The sequence below is a fragment of the Octopus sinensis genome, linkage group LG16 (assembly GCF_006345805.1).
Source record: "Octopus sinensis linkage group LG16, ASM634580v1, whole genome shotgun sequence".
In the NCBI taxonomy this organism is placed as follows: Eukaryota; Metazoa; Mollusca; class Cephalopoda; order Octopoda; family Octopodidae; genus Octopus; species Octopus sinensis.
The window spans coordinates 35,867,192-35,885,995 of record NC_043012.1 but is presented as its reverse complement, the minus strand read 5'-3'; the positions used below and the strand labels follow the sequence as shown (position 1 = coordinate 35,885,995).

The window sequence follows — 18,804 nt, the reverse complement described above, 5'->3', positions numbered from 1 at the left end:
AGTGAAATTTCATAGATAGGATGTTTATGGAAACTCACCACAAGGATTGTTCATGGTGAGAAGAGGCAGACTTCATCCATTGTCCAGTTTAACACCACCACCTAACCTGTGACTACATTTGGCAGTGTCCACTATTGCGAACATTCAGACCCAGTCCCTGGTTTCAAAGTAACACCTTCCTCTCCTTTCCTTCCACCACTTTTAGAGACACTGCAAATCGGTCATAGCTTCTGCTCCCCCACCCTGCCATCCTCTAAAACCATCATCAACATCATGTTCCATGCTGTCATGAGTTGGACAGTTTGACCGGATCCAATGACCCCAAGAACTGCATCGTGTTCCAATGCCTCTTCTGGTATGGTTCCTATGGCTGAATGGATGATGCCCTTCCTAACACCAACAGCTTTACAGACGGTGGACTGGGTGGGTGGGGGGCATATTTTTTGTGACACTGCTACTAGGGTCCATAATGATTTAATCTTTTCGTTAACCATATTTCTGTTGAAATTCCCTGCTTTTGTTTCAATTAATTTTGTAAATAATGAAGAATTTAGTAAAATAGGTTTGTCATTAATTACTCTGGTGTTTGGGACAGAAACTAGCATGAAATTTTGAGGGAAGATTTAATCTAGATCACTGCAAAACAAAAAATCAACAAAACAAACAAAATCATGAGAGACAATACATAAAACAAAATTTTAAAAATGCTAAATAAATAAAAGAATAAAAGAATGAAGATAATGAGAAGAATTTACTTACAGGTTTTGGAGTTGATTTCTCTTCGGTTTCCCCTTGTTTGGGGGGACTCTGAAACAGAAAACAAAAAGAAGCCAAATTGATATTGATAAACAGGTATGAAGGTGTTGTTGATAAAGTCTGTGGAAGTGGTTGATTCCAAGGGAATAGTGCAGTGTCACTCCTCCTCCTCACTGTTTCTTCATAGTGGTCAAGGTGGTGATAGACTGAAAGATCGATGGATGCTGTTACATGGCAATAATGTCTCCTGTGATATTGTAAGCACATTTTTTGATATGAAAATGGTTTTGGCATAAGCACACACACACACACACACACATACACACATACAGACATTATGATATACTCTCTAACTCTCTCTTACTTCCTCACATACATCCATAGATACAGAGATACATAATACATACATTTTATGTCTGTTTTCAATGCTAGCACAGATTACTGTTTGTCAGTCGGATGCTCTTCCTGTTGCTAAACCTGACCTGTTTTTCAAGTAGAGATATGCCTGAAGTGCCATGCAAGTGTGGCTGAGTCTGAGCCCATGTGGATGTGATGTGGACTTCTTAAGCACCATAGAGTCATGTGTGTGTGTGTGTGTGTGTGTGTATACACATATATAAAACAGAAAGAAAAATTTGTGTTGCAGTTTGGACCAAAATAAACCAGACATAGTAGCATCAATACTGCTTGGGGCTACTAAAGGGAGAGATGCTGCATCTGAAGATGGCAAAACCATTGTGATCTCCAGATGACAGCTGATGAAGGAGTCATCCTACAATGCAAGCTGTATGTAAAATAAAATAATAGTATATAAACACACACACACACACACACACACACAAACACACACACACACACACACACACACAACCACACACACACACACACACAGATATATAATGAAAATCTTATGTACCCATACAGCATCCAGAAAATATTATTAGACAACATTTAGTACAACTAGATCACTTGTGACACACTATGTGATTATAGAAAACATGTTTTTAGAATTGCCAAAAACAGCTTTATTCACATTCATCTGCCTTTACACACAGATACAGCTGTAGAGCCAGTGCAGTGTGTAAAACAATTAAACATACGCAGATCATGTCATCATCATCATCATCATCAACATCATCGTAATCATCAAAATAGATAACAAACAACCCATTTCTTCGCTGGTATCAGTCAGGTAGCATAGTTATACTGTATATTATATCTCTTCATATATATCAATCTTTTATTATTTCTTTTGTGAGGATTAATAACCTAAGATCTTACCTCATCATATCTTTCTCACTAGTGTGACAAGAGTGTGTGCCACTCAGAGTGGCCCTTCAGTCTGCTTCCCCCGAGCCCCTAATTAAAATACATATTGCATATAGCAGAGCCAAAAGTGGTGCTACCCCCATAAAAGTGTCACGCAAGGGGGACTGCCCCCTTCACCCCGCTCTAGCTACTCTAGTGATCTTCCTCCTCTACAGAGTTCCCTAACATTTACCATCCATTCTCCTGATATATCCAATACCAACACAGTTGTCTTTCCTGTGGACATAAGATCATACTTGCCTCCTTTCTCTCCCACCATAACAGATCTGCCTCGTTCCCTGTCTCACATTGGCATCACAAATACTTCATACTTCACCTGATTCCTTTAATACCACAACTATTTTCTCATGTCTTAAGGGTTTTGCTCTTTAGAGAAGTTAGTTTGACCCGTCCAACAGATCATGCTCACCATATTTCTTGCAGGTCTCTACAGGTTTTATTTATTCAGTGCTCCTTGCTTTTACCATCAACCCCTTAGACATACTTTATACTTGTCAGTTCGAATATGTTTGGGGTATATTTGAATCCATAAGAAAGCCACTGACAGTTTTTAGTCTTGGAGAAAACTTCTTGTTGCAGACAAATAGGTGTAGATACACCAAGTCAGTTTACAGCATTCCCTAACCAGGCTGTTGGATACATGCATTTCAGAGTGGTTATCTCCTCCTCAGGAACAGATACTGGAAAAGCAGATGCTGTGAACTGATATTAGAGATAGGTCCCTCTTATGATATTCCTGTCATTGTTCAATGACTGGTTGTGCTACTCAGCATTTACCATTTCACAGACAGTAGAACTACAGGGTGATGTGATCAACTGTGAGGAAATTGGTAAATAGTTTCATGCTAACAATGCTGAGATCAAATCCAGTTCCATCTAGCTATTTTTTCCACCCACTATTCCTGAGAGGATCATAGGGGTCAGAGCCCTCAGGCACCTCCTCTGTAGGGCCCTCTCAGAAGCAACCAGTTACACTTTCCAGTTGAATTCCCAAGCATGACCAAATGAGACTGTGGATATCATCCAACTGTCTCCTTCTGGAACTCTCTTCAGATGTCCTGCTGGTTGTCTCAGCTTCAAGAATCTATCTTGTGAGATTTTCCTGTGACATTCTAATTACATTCTAACAAATAAATCGAATGAATTTCATGTCCTTTGTATTGGCCAATAAATTATGTAACATATATTGTTGCCATCAGATCAGTCCTGATCCAGCATAATCATCATCAAAGGTGTTCCAGATGTGACTCTCCTGTTTTTTTTTTTAATTAAGACATTGTATCAAGGGCTGTATAATACAATATGCTCTTCCATGTTTTTATTTATTTAACACCATAGAATGCAATTTAGGTGCTATTTCTAGTACAGGTAAGATAACCACATACAGTGTCTTCCATCATGAAACATACTTACACTTAGGCTGAAATCTCTAGGAGCAGGGACCAGGGTTCAACCCTCAGTCAAATTATACACAAAAGTCTTGTCACTCACTCCCTCACCCTCCTCTCTCACATTCTCTCCCTTTCTCTCTTCCTATTTATCTCTCTCTCCCTCTCTCTCTCTTTCAATCAATCAGTGACTTGGTAGATTTAAAAGTAATGGATTACAGATTAAAGTAGAATTGACAGATGAAGTAGAGAGTGTAGAAGTTTAATGAGTGGTGATTGCTGAATAAAGTTTTACCGGATGATTGACGTGGATAACAAAAGAATGAATAATAACATCTCACTGTACTACTTCTCAGTCAGTGAAGATAATGTTTTAGGGTTCAATACAGAGCAGAGGCTGATGTGATGGATTGGAGAATTGATCGGAAGTGAACACAGACTAATGGTGAGAAATAAATAAATAATTAGGTTGATTAATTGCTTTGTTAATGACTGAATACCTACATACACAGACATACACAGCTCACTATACACAAGCACACCCCACACACATGGCATCACTACACACACACACACACATACACACACCAGACACACACACTAGACACACACACATTACAATACATCCCTACATACATATCTCATAGCATTGCTGCAGACTCTATTAAAGGAGCCTCTATGCAGTCAATGAGCTTGCTAGAGATAGCAGCTAATATTTTCTCAACTGAAGGACTTATTCGAAAATATAGTCTTAAAAACACAAAAGAGACATGATTATAGGTCAGTTGAATTACAGTTGACCTGGGGCTAAACAACAAGCGACAGCAACTATCACCACCGCCCCAAACACCATGGACACCAACAAGCTTTTACATGGTCTTCCAACTGCTCCTTCTAATCGCACTCTACTTTTCTAACAAAAGAAGAGACACATTAGAGAATGTAGTCTCAAGTACAGAGTTCCTGAAAAAATAGATGAAGTGGCCATGGCTGGAATGCCTAAGGTCATATTCTGTTGGATCAGAGTCAACTTGGAGCTGAACAAGATCAACTACAAAAATGAATACATCCATGTCACTACACATACACACATACACAATACAAACTTACATCATTACACATATATACTGTAGAACATCACAATAATATACACTCACACACACACATATGCATATACACCACTATAAACACACACATACACAATACACACACATACACAATACACACACAGACCACTGTTGACACACACACACTCACATACACATACACATCACTGGTCCACAACCACACATACATACATCCACAAATACAACCCCTCTCACACAGGGTTACCCAAACCCCTTCTAATACTGACCTGGAGTCTGACATATCCAGCAGTCCTACCTCAAGTCTGACCCCAGTGACACCTACTGCCACCACAACTGCCGCCACTACCGCCGCCACCAACACCATCACCACCACCACCACCACCACCACCACCACCACCACCACCACTACAGTGCCATTAGCAGAGAGTTTGGTATATTTCAAAGATATATAAGAAAATCAATATGTCTTCTTCTTTCTTAGGTTTATGCAAGCAAAGAAAATACTTGAAAAACAATAAAAATATAATTAAAACAGAGAAGAAAAAGAAGAAGAAAAAGCCGACAAAAAATAGAAGACAAATGCTCGATAAAAAACCGGTTTGAGTCATTGAACAGTTTTGGTTTGGCTGAAATAATGAAATTATTTTCTGTTATGAAGTATTTTTAAGAGCAGCATCTTTTGGGTAACCCTTACTTACCAATCTTCGTTTTTACCCATCATTCATCTGTGTGTCAGGGGTGTGGTCACTTGTCACATTTTGAAAATATATGTATATATATATAATATATATATATATATATAATTACGTATATATATGTATATATTATCTGGTATAGTTATGCAATAATGCAAAATATTTGAATTATGATTAGTAATAGCACCTTTGGTATTTCTATTTCCCTAAACTCTCTTTCAGAATAAGTCTATTCTTCAAGTGTCTTCAGAAACGGACCAATCAAAGTGGAAATCAGATATACAAGGAACACGAGCCAAAAATCTCTGGCTATTTCACTCTTTCTAGCAGTAAAACCATTTCAGAAATGTAGATGGGAGTTGGACAATGGCTACAGCACAACTTGGTCCCTATTGGCCATAGACTTAGTTTACTTAACCCCAACCTTTTCCATAAGTGCTAAATTGGGGGTCAGATCTTGTCGTTACTGATACATGTAAGTCACAGAGGAAGGGAGAGTTCTCGGTGGAATTTTGAACTAAGGCAAATATGTTTCAGAACTGTGGGGAGCAAGGAGGTGATCTATCTCATTAACAATTTTATTAATTATTAGTATCTCTATTAAGGAATTCTAACTTTGTGATCGGAAGAGGTCTACTGAGTGTCTGTATAGCACCGGCTAGATATATGCGTATGCATGTATATACATACATACATACATGCATATATATATTTACATACATACATACATAAATACATACATATATACATATATATATGTATGAGTATATATATATATATATATATGTATATATGTATGTGCATATATATATATATACACACACATACACACACATATACACACATGTATGCATACATACATTCACACATACATACACATACATGTGTGTGTGTGTGAATGTATGTACATTTATTGATATTTATGTGCATGTGTGCATGGGGGAGAGGAGAGGTTTGTTTGGTAATGTTGCGGAAGCGGTCATCAAATATATATATTGGGATCAATCAGATAAGATAACCAATGGCGTTTATTGGTGAAGAATCATGAAACATGCACATTTTAGAGTAGGGGGCGGGTGTTCACTGAGAGAGAGAGAGAGATAGAAGATGAGACAGAGTGAGAGTGAGAGTGAGAGTGAGAGATAGTGGGAGGGAGGAAGGGAGAGAGTGAGGCAAAGAAAGAGAGGTTGAGAAACAGACAGAGACTGTGAGAGGGGGGGACGAAGAGATGTCTGTGGATGTGTGAGAGAGTGTGTACATATATATGCGTGTATATATGAATATACAGAGAGGGGGAGAGAGAAAGAGAGAGACAGAGAGAGGGATATAGTGGAAAGAACAGAGAGGAAACAGAAATGGAGAAGAAAGCAAAGAGGGGAAGAGGGAGGGAGATTATCAACAGAGAGGTAAGAGAGAGGAATAGAGAGAGAGACAGAGAGACAGACAGAGAAGGAGGGGCTTGCCAGGGGGAAGAAGAGGTAGAGAAGGAGATAGAGAGAGAATATAAGACTGAAAAAGATTGTAAAAATAAAATAAAAAAAAGTATCAAATATAAAAGAGCAAGAGGAAGTGACAAACAGACAGACAGTCATAAAGACAGACAGACAAATCTATCTTTCTATCTTCCTATCTATCTATCCATAGACAGAGAGAAAGGCAGATAGATAGACTGAGTGAGAGAGAGAGAGAGAGAATGGGAAGCATGCAAAACATATTTAACACTGACAAAGGTAAAGAGAAATAAGAGAAAGAGAGGGAGATGCAAGCAGATAGAGAGAGAGAGAGATAGAGAGAGAGAGAGAGAGAGAGAAGCAGACTGTGCAAACTTGTTGCTTGTTCTAATTGATAAATTGTCCTTTCACTTACGGATGGAATCTGTTGGGTTATTTGTGAGGATTTCTCTAGCAGACATTGGGATTCAATCACCTGCAGGATTATAGAATCTGGGTTGCGGTGCCTCCCATGATACCAAAGACCGGTGCTAAGTACCAAAACTCTCCGCTTCCGACACAAGTGGCAAACCCATTCCTGGAGCTGCAAATATATTTATAACTTGGAATGAGGTCGAACTGTTGATGCACCCGGAATGTACTGGAATTTTACGGGTTATATTTTGTTGTTTTTTTTGTTGGTTTTTTTTTTGTAATATTTAAGGTTTATGATTGAAGGTCTACTAATGAGAATGGTTAATGATTTCATGGCTGGAGATGTTTAATGCCTGTATTTGTAGTCGTCTGTATTTTAGTTATGTCCATGGATAAGGATACACACACACACACACAAATGTATGTATGTGTGTATGTATATGAATGGGTATGTGAATATGTGTGTGTATGTATATATATATGTGTGTGTGTGTGTATACATACATATATATACATATATATATTATATATATATATATATATCTATATATATATATATATATGCATACACACATATACATATTTGATTTGTATTTATATATATCTATATGCATAAATATATATATGTATACACACACGCACTCACATATATATACATATACACATATACATATATGTGTGTGAGTGTGTGTGCATGTATATATATATATATATATATATATATACACACACATATATATGCACCTATATACATGCACAAACACACACATATATAAATATACATACATATTATATATATATATATATATATATATATATATATATATATATATATATGCAAATGTTGACACTCAAATGTGAACAGGAGCAAGAAAAGAAAGTACACAACAGAGGAGGCAGAGTAACATAGTTTTTGGGAAGATGAAATTTCTTTATTCCAAAGATCTTTATTCCTTTTCTCTTGTTCTCGTTCTTCAGATGACAGCAAAAGTTTGTGTAGATGGAGAAGCTGAATTGTTCTCTCATCTTTTTCCAGCTCTCCATAGGTGCTGTAAGGGATTACTAAAATGGTTAGAATTAGGAGCAGCCTCTGGCTGTAAAACTTTGCTTCAAAAAAAAAAAAAAGGTCTACGATCCCAACCCAGGGCCCTAAAATGCTAAATCCAGAGAAAATTAGCTAAAAAGACATATAACTATATGTATGTGTGTACATGTATATACATTTATGTGTGTGTATGCTTGTTTGTTTGCGTGTGTGTGTGTGTGTGTGTGTGTACATTATAACTGTAGACTGTGTGTAATATATGACATGAAATTGGTTCAACCTCTCAATAATATGTACATATATATATCATCATCATCATCATCATCATCATCATTTTAACATCAACTTTTCCATGCTTGCATGGGTCAGATAGAATTCATTGAAACGGAATGCTCTCCCTGTAACTGACCCTCACCTGTTTCCAAGTAAGGAAATATTTTCTCCTTGGAGAAACATCTTCTCACAAAAGACTGGAAATGATGGAAACCACTTGAGTGATGGTGACACAACTATCATGCGATGTCATAGCACGGGGACAGTAACACACACACATATGATGGGCTTCTTTCAGTTTCTATCTACCAAATCCAATCATCTAAGGACTCCATCAGGAGACACCTGCCCATGGCACCACACACTGAGATTGAACATGAAACCATGTGGTTGGAAAGCAAACTTCTTATGACATGGCCACATCAGCATATATACATATATACATATATATATATGCATGTATAAATGTATATATACATATATACATATATACATGTATATATATATGTATATATGTATATATACATATATACATATATACATATACACACACATATATATATATATATAGGAATATAAATAGGAATTTGGAATCTGGGCAGGTACCTTATTAGCACTCTGATACAATCCAAATCTGGCTAACCACATCAAATGATAGGGAATATACAGAATTATTTGAGATATACAATTACACAATACTTCACTCAATAGGTAAGTCCAATGAAGCTATATAAAATATATATGTACTTACATACACACATATATATATGTATATATATCGTTAGCCACTACACACATTTTTTTCTCACCATGTTTTTTCTGTGTCCCTTTCTGTAGAAGAGCGTAGGCTCGAAACGTAAAAGACTTTTTCTATTCCTGAGCATTATACTAATACATCTGTTTGTTTTGTACACCACCTGTCTTCATCTTTTTTTTTTCGTAAACTCTTCCCATATATATATATATATATATATATTATATATATATATATTATATAAAAGGGCTTAGTAAAATAAATTACTTTGCGGCAAAGTAATTTATTTTACTAAGCCCTTTTATATAATGTAATAATTTGAATTCGCCTTAAATGGTCCCTTTGCATACTGAATACTGGTGAAATTGATTAATTAATTAATTTTACCCTCAATTGTTGAAATTATATATATATATATATATATATATATATATATATCTTATGCTGAAACAGGAGATTGAGAAATTTCTTGGTATTATTTATTTACCATTGAATGATGAATAAATAATACCAAAATTTTCTCAATATCATGTTTTGATATTCTTACTCTACAGAAAATATTTTCCAGTATTTTTTAACTCTTATATATAACTTACACAAAATGTATCTGGAATACTGGAATAAGCAAATGTTCCTCAAGAGGACACAGCTTGGATTTTAACCGTGTACCTGCTTTCCATATCTTCTTTATATATAAAAGAGAGGTTGTGTGCTGTCTGTCTCCTACGATTTAGATTCCTAACTACTCCCACATTTTGCGGTGCAGCTTAACCAAAACCGGGTATCTTATAGTCGTGATTCATATCGAGCCCTTCTGGGTATTAGCGCGCGTCTACGATGAGTCTACAATTTTAAAAATAATTTACCATCAATTTTTCCCATTTTTAATGCATTTTTGGCATATATAAGGAAGTAACTCTCTAAAAATTTATTATTAAATCTCAGAACGTAAAAAGCTACAGTAACACCCCCACCTTTGTGGTTAGCCATATTGAGATGGCTTTTATACTTTACATCTCTAAAAATGCTTATATAGTTATTTCCCTTACAAACCCGAGCAACGCCGGGCGATACTGCTAGTCTTATAATATAATCAGCCATTTTCACCAGCAATGCTGATGACAGAAGGGAATCACAGGCTGAGGATAAGAGAAATCTTCAGAAAGACCTGAAGAAGACCATAAGCAGTTCAGTGCTGAAAATGTTGAAGGGTCCTGCAACCAGTTCATAAATGAATGCAGTAAGAATATGCAAGAGCAGCTGGTATTGTAATCCTAGATTCACAGTAGGGCTATGACCTGAGAATCCACATGAGTAATGATGCATCATTCCATATGCATATTATTTTGATGGTAACACTGTGCAAAGAACTGGCTGGTTGGATATTCTGAGATCATTCACAACCAGGAAAGTGAAAACTATGTTGGCCCGAATGAGAACATTCATTTCCAATGATCTGTATTACTGGTCCCTATTATGGTCCCCACCAAGTGTTAAACTGACAGCAAAACTTGAGGCAACCCAAAGTAAAGCAATTGCATTTGTGCAATAGATGAGCGAGTGTTGAAGGTTAAAAGAATTCAGACTCTCTTCCCCAGAGAGAGAAGATACAAAAGATATGCAGTGATATTTATATATATATATATCTTTTATCTTTTGTTTCAGTCATTAGACTGTGGCCATGCTGGGGCACAGCCTTGAAGAGTTATTGCCAAATAAATCGAGCCTAGTGCTTATTTTATCAGTCGCTTTTGCCAAACTGCTGAGTTAGAGGGACAAAAGACACACAACCACCAATTGTCAAGCAGTAGTGGGGGACAAACACAGACCCACCCACCCACCCCATATATATATATATATGAACAATGGGCTTCTTTCAGTTTCTGTCTACCAAATCCACTCACAAGGCTTTGGTCAACCCGAAGAAGTAGTAAAAGACACTTGCCCAAAGTGCCATGCAGTGGGACTGAACCCGGAACCATGTGGTTGTGCAACAAACTTCTTACCACACAGCCACACCTGAAGGATCTAGCAGCTAATTTGGGGATTGAAAGCTATAACAACTTTCAGTTTCAACATCAGTGCAGAGTACCAAAGATCCCAGCCTCTCTAGCTGAAGTAACAAGTCAATACTGTAACAGCTTAGGGTCCAAGAACCCACAGCTTTTCAATACCTTGTCAAAACAGGAGGTAGACATGGATGTGCTCAAAAAACATTTAGATAAATTTTTAATTGAGACACCAGATGAACCCATATCATGGCAAATAGAAAGAGCTCTGCCAAAATTATTAACAAAACCAAATCTGGGAAGAGGGTCATAAGTTTGAAATAAACTAGAAATCACACTAATAGCAGTGCCCCAGCATGGCAGAACACCAATCCATGCCCTAGCTGATACATTAACTACACAGCTGATCCAATATTTAGATGAACAATAGCCAAGTCGATTCACTTGCCTAATTAATCAGCTACCAAAGTGAACCACACTAAGTTAATCCACTACCTTGCTGAATCACAATCTACTAGCTAGTCAATACACTATCTAGTTGAACCACACATAGTTGATCCCATACATAACTAAACCATAATCCAGTTGATCCACCACTTAGTTGAATCACAATCTAGTGAGTTCAATTACTGATTAAATGAATCTAAATCTAGTTGATCTGATCTCTAGTTGAGCCCTTATCTCAATGCTTTTCAAAGAGAATACTACCACCTTTGGCTTGGACGAGTATATATATATATATATATATATATATATATATATATATAATAAGAAAGTCCAAAAAAAAGTGAGAAGCCATTTAGTGTAAAGGACTATAAAGAGGTACAAATCAAGATGAAAGGAAAAAATTTACTTCAGTTTAAAAGAGTTTAGGTCATAAGAAGGAGGAAAACATCGAGATGGGAGAGAGTTCTAAGGTATATGAATTTGAGGGGGACAAAGAGAGTAGAGGGTGTGTGTGTGTGGGAGGGATTGTCCAAATTTTCAAAAATAACTTCAATTTTTAGCCTGTGTGCAAAGATCACCCAGCATCCATATTGTACTGATGAAAGGACTTATGATGTACAAGCAGTGACAAACTAGTGGACAACAATCTTTTCTGGTGTATTTGTTGAATCATAAAAGAAAAAACACTGGACCGTCATCACTTATGACGACAGGAGTTCCAGCTAATCTGGTCAATGGAACAATCTGTTCATGAAACCAGCGTGCAAGTGGCTGAGCACTCCACAGACACATGTGTACCCTTAATGTAGCTCTCAGGGAGGTTCACTGTGACACAGAATGGGGCAAGGCTGGCCCCTTTGAATTACAGGTACAACTCATTTTTGCCAGCTGAGTGGACTGGAGCAATGTGAAATACAGAGCCTTGCTCAAGGCCACAACATACTGCCAGGAATTGAACTCAGGATCACATGACCGTGAGCTGAATACCTTAACCACTAAGCCTCAGTCCTTCACTCTATTGAATCACAGTGAAGGGGTTAACCACAAAATGTTAGCAGAAGCAAAAAAAGGGCAGCAATAGTTATTACATAAAAGAAGTTTAAAATGCATTAATAGACTTAATCCTCTATCGAGATGAACCACTATCTAATTAATCCACAATTGAACTCTTTCTAATTGATCCTCTCATCATCATTATTGTCGTTTAATGTCTGCTTTCAATGATGGCATGAGCTGGATGGTTTGACTGAGGGCTGGCAAGCCAGAAGGCTGCACCAGGCTCCAATATGATCTGGCAAAATTTCTACAGCTGGATGCCCTTCCTAACACCAACCACTCCAAGAGTGTAGTGGGTGCTTTTTACATGCCACTGCCACAAGGGCCAGTCAAGCAGTACTGGCATCGACCACACTTGAATGGTGGTTTCATTAAAACCTTATTAAATTCTGCACTTTCAAGTTGATCTCTAACAAGTAGAATCACAATTTAATGGAACAAACACTGAGTTGAAATGCTGTGTAGTTTGCTAATGCACATTTTTTCAAAAAATTTCAAGTGTAGATATAATTAATTCAAAATACTTTGTTAAAACAATTTTCATTTTTTGCCTCTAATGACAATATCTAAATGTTACTGTGTTTTATATTCAAAATGAAAAGACACACACATTGTGTGTACATCTATCTGTCTGTCTGCCAACCTACCTACCTACCTACCTACCTACCTACCTATCTAACTATCTATCTATCTATCTATCAAACTATATGTATATATATATATGTGCGTATTACACACACACACACACAGAAGACTGCACTGGTTTGGTCATATGATGCATATGGATGAGGACAGCTACATAAAGAAGTGGCAAGCTCTAATTATGCAGGGAAGGTGTAGACCCAGGAAGATGTGGTGAGAAATGATCTCCGGATGCTGGGCCTCACTGAGGAAATGACAAGGAACAGGGAGATGTGGCAATTTGCTGCACTTTAGAAGATGTGCAAAGTAAAATCGCTGTTTTCCACACATTCAGGCATGTCTTTTACAGGTGTCAGTGCCACATAAAATGGGCTTTAGGTGTTTTCGCTCAATAAACAAACACAACACCCGGTCTGGGAATCAAAACCATGATCCTCTGACCATGAGTCTGCTGCCCCTAACCACTGCGCCTCCACTGTGCTGGTGCTGCATGAACATGCCCATGCTGGTAGCATGTAAAATGCAATCCTGCTAAGTGGTTGGCATTAGGAAGGGCATCCAGCCATAGAAACCATGCCACAACAGACAGTTTGAATCTGGACAGCTGACCCCTACTAGCCAGCTCCATGTCAACCTGTCCAATCCATGCCAGCATGGAGAGCAGACATTAAATGATGATGATGATGATGATGACGATGATCTATATACATTTATAATGTAGCTATTTGGTGTTAACTATCAGAAAAAACCAGTACTCAATACCATGGTAAAGATTATTGATGTTTTACTTTGGGCAAGATATGACTGTCATAACTTGACTGAGGATCCTGTGCACCTACAGGGGAAACTCAGAGTAGCAGGACTTGACCAAAACAAAATATAATATATATCATATGTATAAGCATGTGTGCTTGTGTGTACACACACACACACACATATACACTGACACACATATTTATATAGGTATGTGTATATGCATGTGTTTGTGTACACACATACACACATAACATACATGTATATATACAATATATATATATACATACATAGTCATTTATTCCAACATCATCATTAAACATTCACTTTCCCATGCTACATTCTAACCACACACACACAAGTATGTATGCATTTATATTTGTGTGCATAGGGAATCATAAATATAAACATAATAAATATAATTTAGAAAATAAATAATGACTAATGCTGTTCAAAGTATTTTATTGAAAAACTAACATTTAATTTTCTTCATTATATTTAATGAAATTTTAATTATTTTTCTTTCAAAACTTATGAATATAATCAACTAATAATAAATTAATCTATTTATATATATTTGTATGTGAATATATATATATATATGCATATATATGTATATATATATATAATATATATATTATTATATATATATATATAATATATATATATATATACATACATATATAATATACATATATATATACATGTGTGTGTATATATATACATGTTTGTATATATATATATATATATGTATATATATATACATATACATATATATGCATCTGTTTGTATGTGAATAATAAATATTTTCTATTATGCATAAAAGTAATTTCTTATTTCGTTTAGATAGAAATATTTGTAACAATATCAATAATAATAATAATAATAATAATAATAATAATAATAATAATAATAATGATAATAATAATAACAACAATAATAAATATAATAATAATAATAATAATAATAATAATAATAATAATAATAATAATAATAATAATAATAATAATAGAAGTAATGATAATAATGAATATCAATAATGATAGTAATAATAATTATAATTTCAATCATAACTATAATAAATTAATAATATTAATTTCTTTCATTTTGCAATAATAGTAATAATAATAATGATAATGATGACAATTATGATGACGACCATGATGATGATGATGATGATGATGATGTTCATAATATGCAAATTACAAGTTGCAGCTCTGCAGAAACGGTTTGTTTCTTCATAAAGTTTGCCGTGAAATCCTCAAATAAGTAATTCCCAGTGACGACCTCAAACTCCATTTTCTCCGCTAATTACAACTTTCCACAGAGATGATGATATAACAACGATGATGCCCAACATTTAACGAATCAACATGGAATACAAGCTAATTAAAACAATTGTATTATTTCAGTTGGGGACAGACCCTAAGGCACCTCTGACTCATTTATTTCACACAAGAATAACAATAATAATAATAATAATAATAATAATAATAATAATAATTAAATAAGCTGCCAAGAATTCGTTGCTATTTTCAAGAAAAGCCAATCAGATTTGTTTTTTTTTTTGGTCATGTGTTTTTCTTTAATGACTTGTTTTATATTATTCACTTCTTCTAATTATTATAGCTGCTGTTGTTGTTTAACCCCAGGTCAGTCCTGAAAGAGGAGGCTTTGATCATTTAATTATTATATATTTCGTCCCTCCCAAACTTCAGAATCCCCTGTGATATTGTTTTTTTTTCAAAATGGCAAGAGTCTGCTTTGAGGGAGATTTTGCTGTTGTTTCAAGTCAGTCAAAGACCCACAAGAATCTTTTATTGATTCCCTGTTGTTATTGCTGCTTATTATTTATTTTTTGCATAATTTCTACAATTTTTTTTGTTGTTCACTTTGATCCTCTTTATCGTTAATGTTGTTATGTAGCCCCCCCCCCCGACTACCCCGCCAGGTCCAATTGGATCCATGGCCAGCCCCTCTATCACGCTTTCACCTCCTTTAATACAGCGCTCTTACTTTATTTACTTTATTTACATTTGACGGATATGTGTCCTCATCTTGTTTGTTGCTACCACAATGTTTTGGCTGATATACCCTCCAGCCTTCATCAGGTGCCCTGGTTTCTCATTCCTACGGTATTTTTTTGCTGATGTAATTATTATTATTATTATTTAGTCAAGGCACTGCTTGGAATTGAACTAGCAATCTTGCGCTTTTAACCATTACACTATATGCTCGTACAGTCTTACTTTATGGAGGGTTGTAAACATTTTTGCTGTAGGAAAATTTGCCATACAACAAAAATATGCAAAACAAAAAATTGCAATATATATATTACAATATATATATATATATATATATATATATATATATGCGCAGGAGTGGCTGTGTGGTAAGTAGCTTGCTTACCAACCACATGGTTCTGGGTTCAGTCCGACTGTGTGGCACCTTGGGCAAGTGTCTTCTACTATAGACTCGGGCCAACCAAAGTCATGTGAATGGATTTGGTAGATGGAAACTGAAAGAAGCCTGTCGTATACATGTATATATATATGCATGTATGTGTATGTTTGTGTGTCTGTGTTTAACCCCCCCCCCCCTAACATCACTTGACAACCAATGCTGGTGTGTTTACGTCCCCATTAGTTCGGTAAAAGAGACAGATAGAATAAGTACTAGGCTTACATAGAATAAATCTTGGATTTGATTTGCTTGATTAAAAGGCAGTGCTCCAGCATGGCTGCAGTCAAATGACTGAAACAAGTAAAATTAAGAATAATATATATATATATATATATATATATAGCTGTTTTCTTAAAATGGCAACTTCATCAAAAAGACCTACCAATTAGAGAATGGGAATTTCTTTAAAACGAGTTCTCTCGTTTACAGTCTGTTTGTGTTCTTCCTTTACAGTGAAATTTCCTACAGCAAATTTCCCCATGGAGAAAATGCTTATGGAGAATTTTCCAGACATATTTATTGAAGGATCTTGTCTTCTAAGTATTGGGTGACTTCGCTAGTACTGCTTTTTTGACAGCATCCGACTGTAAAAATGATGCCAAGCAGACGTTGGAGACTGGTACAGTTCTGTGATCCATCAGTTCCTGTTAAACAAGCCAACCTATGATGGCATGGGCAAAGGGGCCTTAAATGATCATGACAATGATGATGATGACGATGAGGATTCACAGATCTGTCACTCAAGACACACCATACCCACATCTCATTAATTATCTCACTAAACATTTTTACATGTTGTGGATAAATGAGGACGCTTCTATGGAGTCCAATCATTCTTCAAGAAATAATAACCGACTCTTCTTCAAACAGAAACCTACTTTCTTCTTCTTCTTCTTCTCCTTTTCTTTCTCCTCCTCCTCCTTCTCCTTTTCGTTCTCCTCCTCCTCCTTCTCCTTCTTCTTCTCTTCTTCTTCTTCTCCTCCTCCTTTTCCTTCTTCTTCTCTCCTCCTCCTCCTCCTCCTCCTTCTTCTCCTTTTCCTTCTTCTTCTTCTTCTTCTTCTCCTCCTCCTCTTTCTCTTTCTCCTCCTCCTCCTTCTCCTTCTTCTCCTTCTTTTTCTTCTTCTTCCTCTTCTTCTTCTTCTTCTTCCTCCTTCTTCTTCTCCTTCTCCTTCTTCTTCTTCTTCTTCTTCTTCTTCTCCTCCTCCTCCTTCTTCTTGTGGTTGTTGTTATTTTTCCTCCTCTTTGTCATCTATGTCTTAATATTAATATTCTTGTTGCTTTGCTATTCCAGGTCCAATTTTCTGAGTCAGCAATTTATTTCTGTGGCTATTGTTGTTGTTGTTGTTGTTACTGTGGTTAAGCACAAACACATGAATGATAACATTCTTAATACACACATACACACTCACTCACATACACACATTAACACCCTCACACACACTCACACATTAATACACACACACCACACACACACACACACAATTTATTTATATCAGACAGAAATATTTTTCCAGGTTGCCATAACAACCAGTATCTAAGACAATCAGTTAGAAGCTAGAAATTTATAATTATACGGTAATTGTTGCTACTTTAGTCACAAGGCCAGCAATTCAGAGAGGGTGGGTGTGAAATTGATACCCTCCCCTCCAGGGTACTTGACTGGTATTTACTTTATTGACCCTGAAAGGATGAAAAGCAAAGTTGATCTCAGTGAGATTTGAACTCAGAAAGTAAAAAACAGAAACAAATGTAGTGAAACCTCGGTTTACAAATTTAACTCATTCTTGAAGACCATTCTTAAAGACCATTCTTAAAGACCATTCTTAAAGACCATTCTTGAAGACCATTCTTAAAGACCATTCTTGAAGACCATTCTTGAAGACCATTCATCGCCTGAAATGTCTGTAAAGTGAAACTACGAGGGTGAGTCAAAAAATAATGCCATTTTGTTTAGGACAGGTAAAATTACCAACACAGGAACATGTACCATATATCGAAATGAAGCTTATTATGAGTTTATTGTTTTTCCTTTTGGCAAGAAATCAACCAGAATGACACCTTGAGTATCACAAAAGACGGTCGCCATGATTTTTCCAGCTGACTTTTGCATCTTGAACTTTTTTGATGGTAGTGACATAGAGTGGTGCCATTCCATTGACTGCCTCTTTGATTCTGGTTCATAATAATGAACCCATGTTTCATCACCTGTTACGAGCCTTTGAGTGAAGGTGTCTCTTTGAC

General features: G+C 36.1%; 1 protein-coding gene across 2 annotated transcripts in view; it reads right to left on the bottom strand.

The window, feature by feature from the left end:
- The window catches only part of LOC115220299 (branchpoint-bridging protein-like), a 73,329-nt gene that overhangs the window by 15,067 nt on the left and 39,458 nt on the right, over window positions 1–18,804 (bottom strand). The window contains exons 2-3 of one of the 2 annotated variants that reach the window (XM_029790405.2): window positions 7,123–7,290; window positions 760–807 (exon numbers count right to left, since the gene is read on the bottom strand). In XM_029790405.2, coding sequence (XP_029646265.2) covers window positions 760–807; window positions 7,123–7,290 — 216 coding nt within the window. The remainder of the gene's footprint in view (window positions 1–759; window positions 808–7,122; window positions 7,291–18,804) is intronic. The other variant, XM_036509999.1, reaches the window with a different exon arrangement.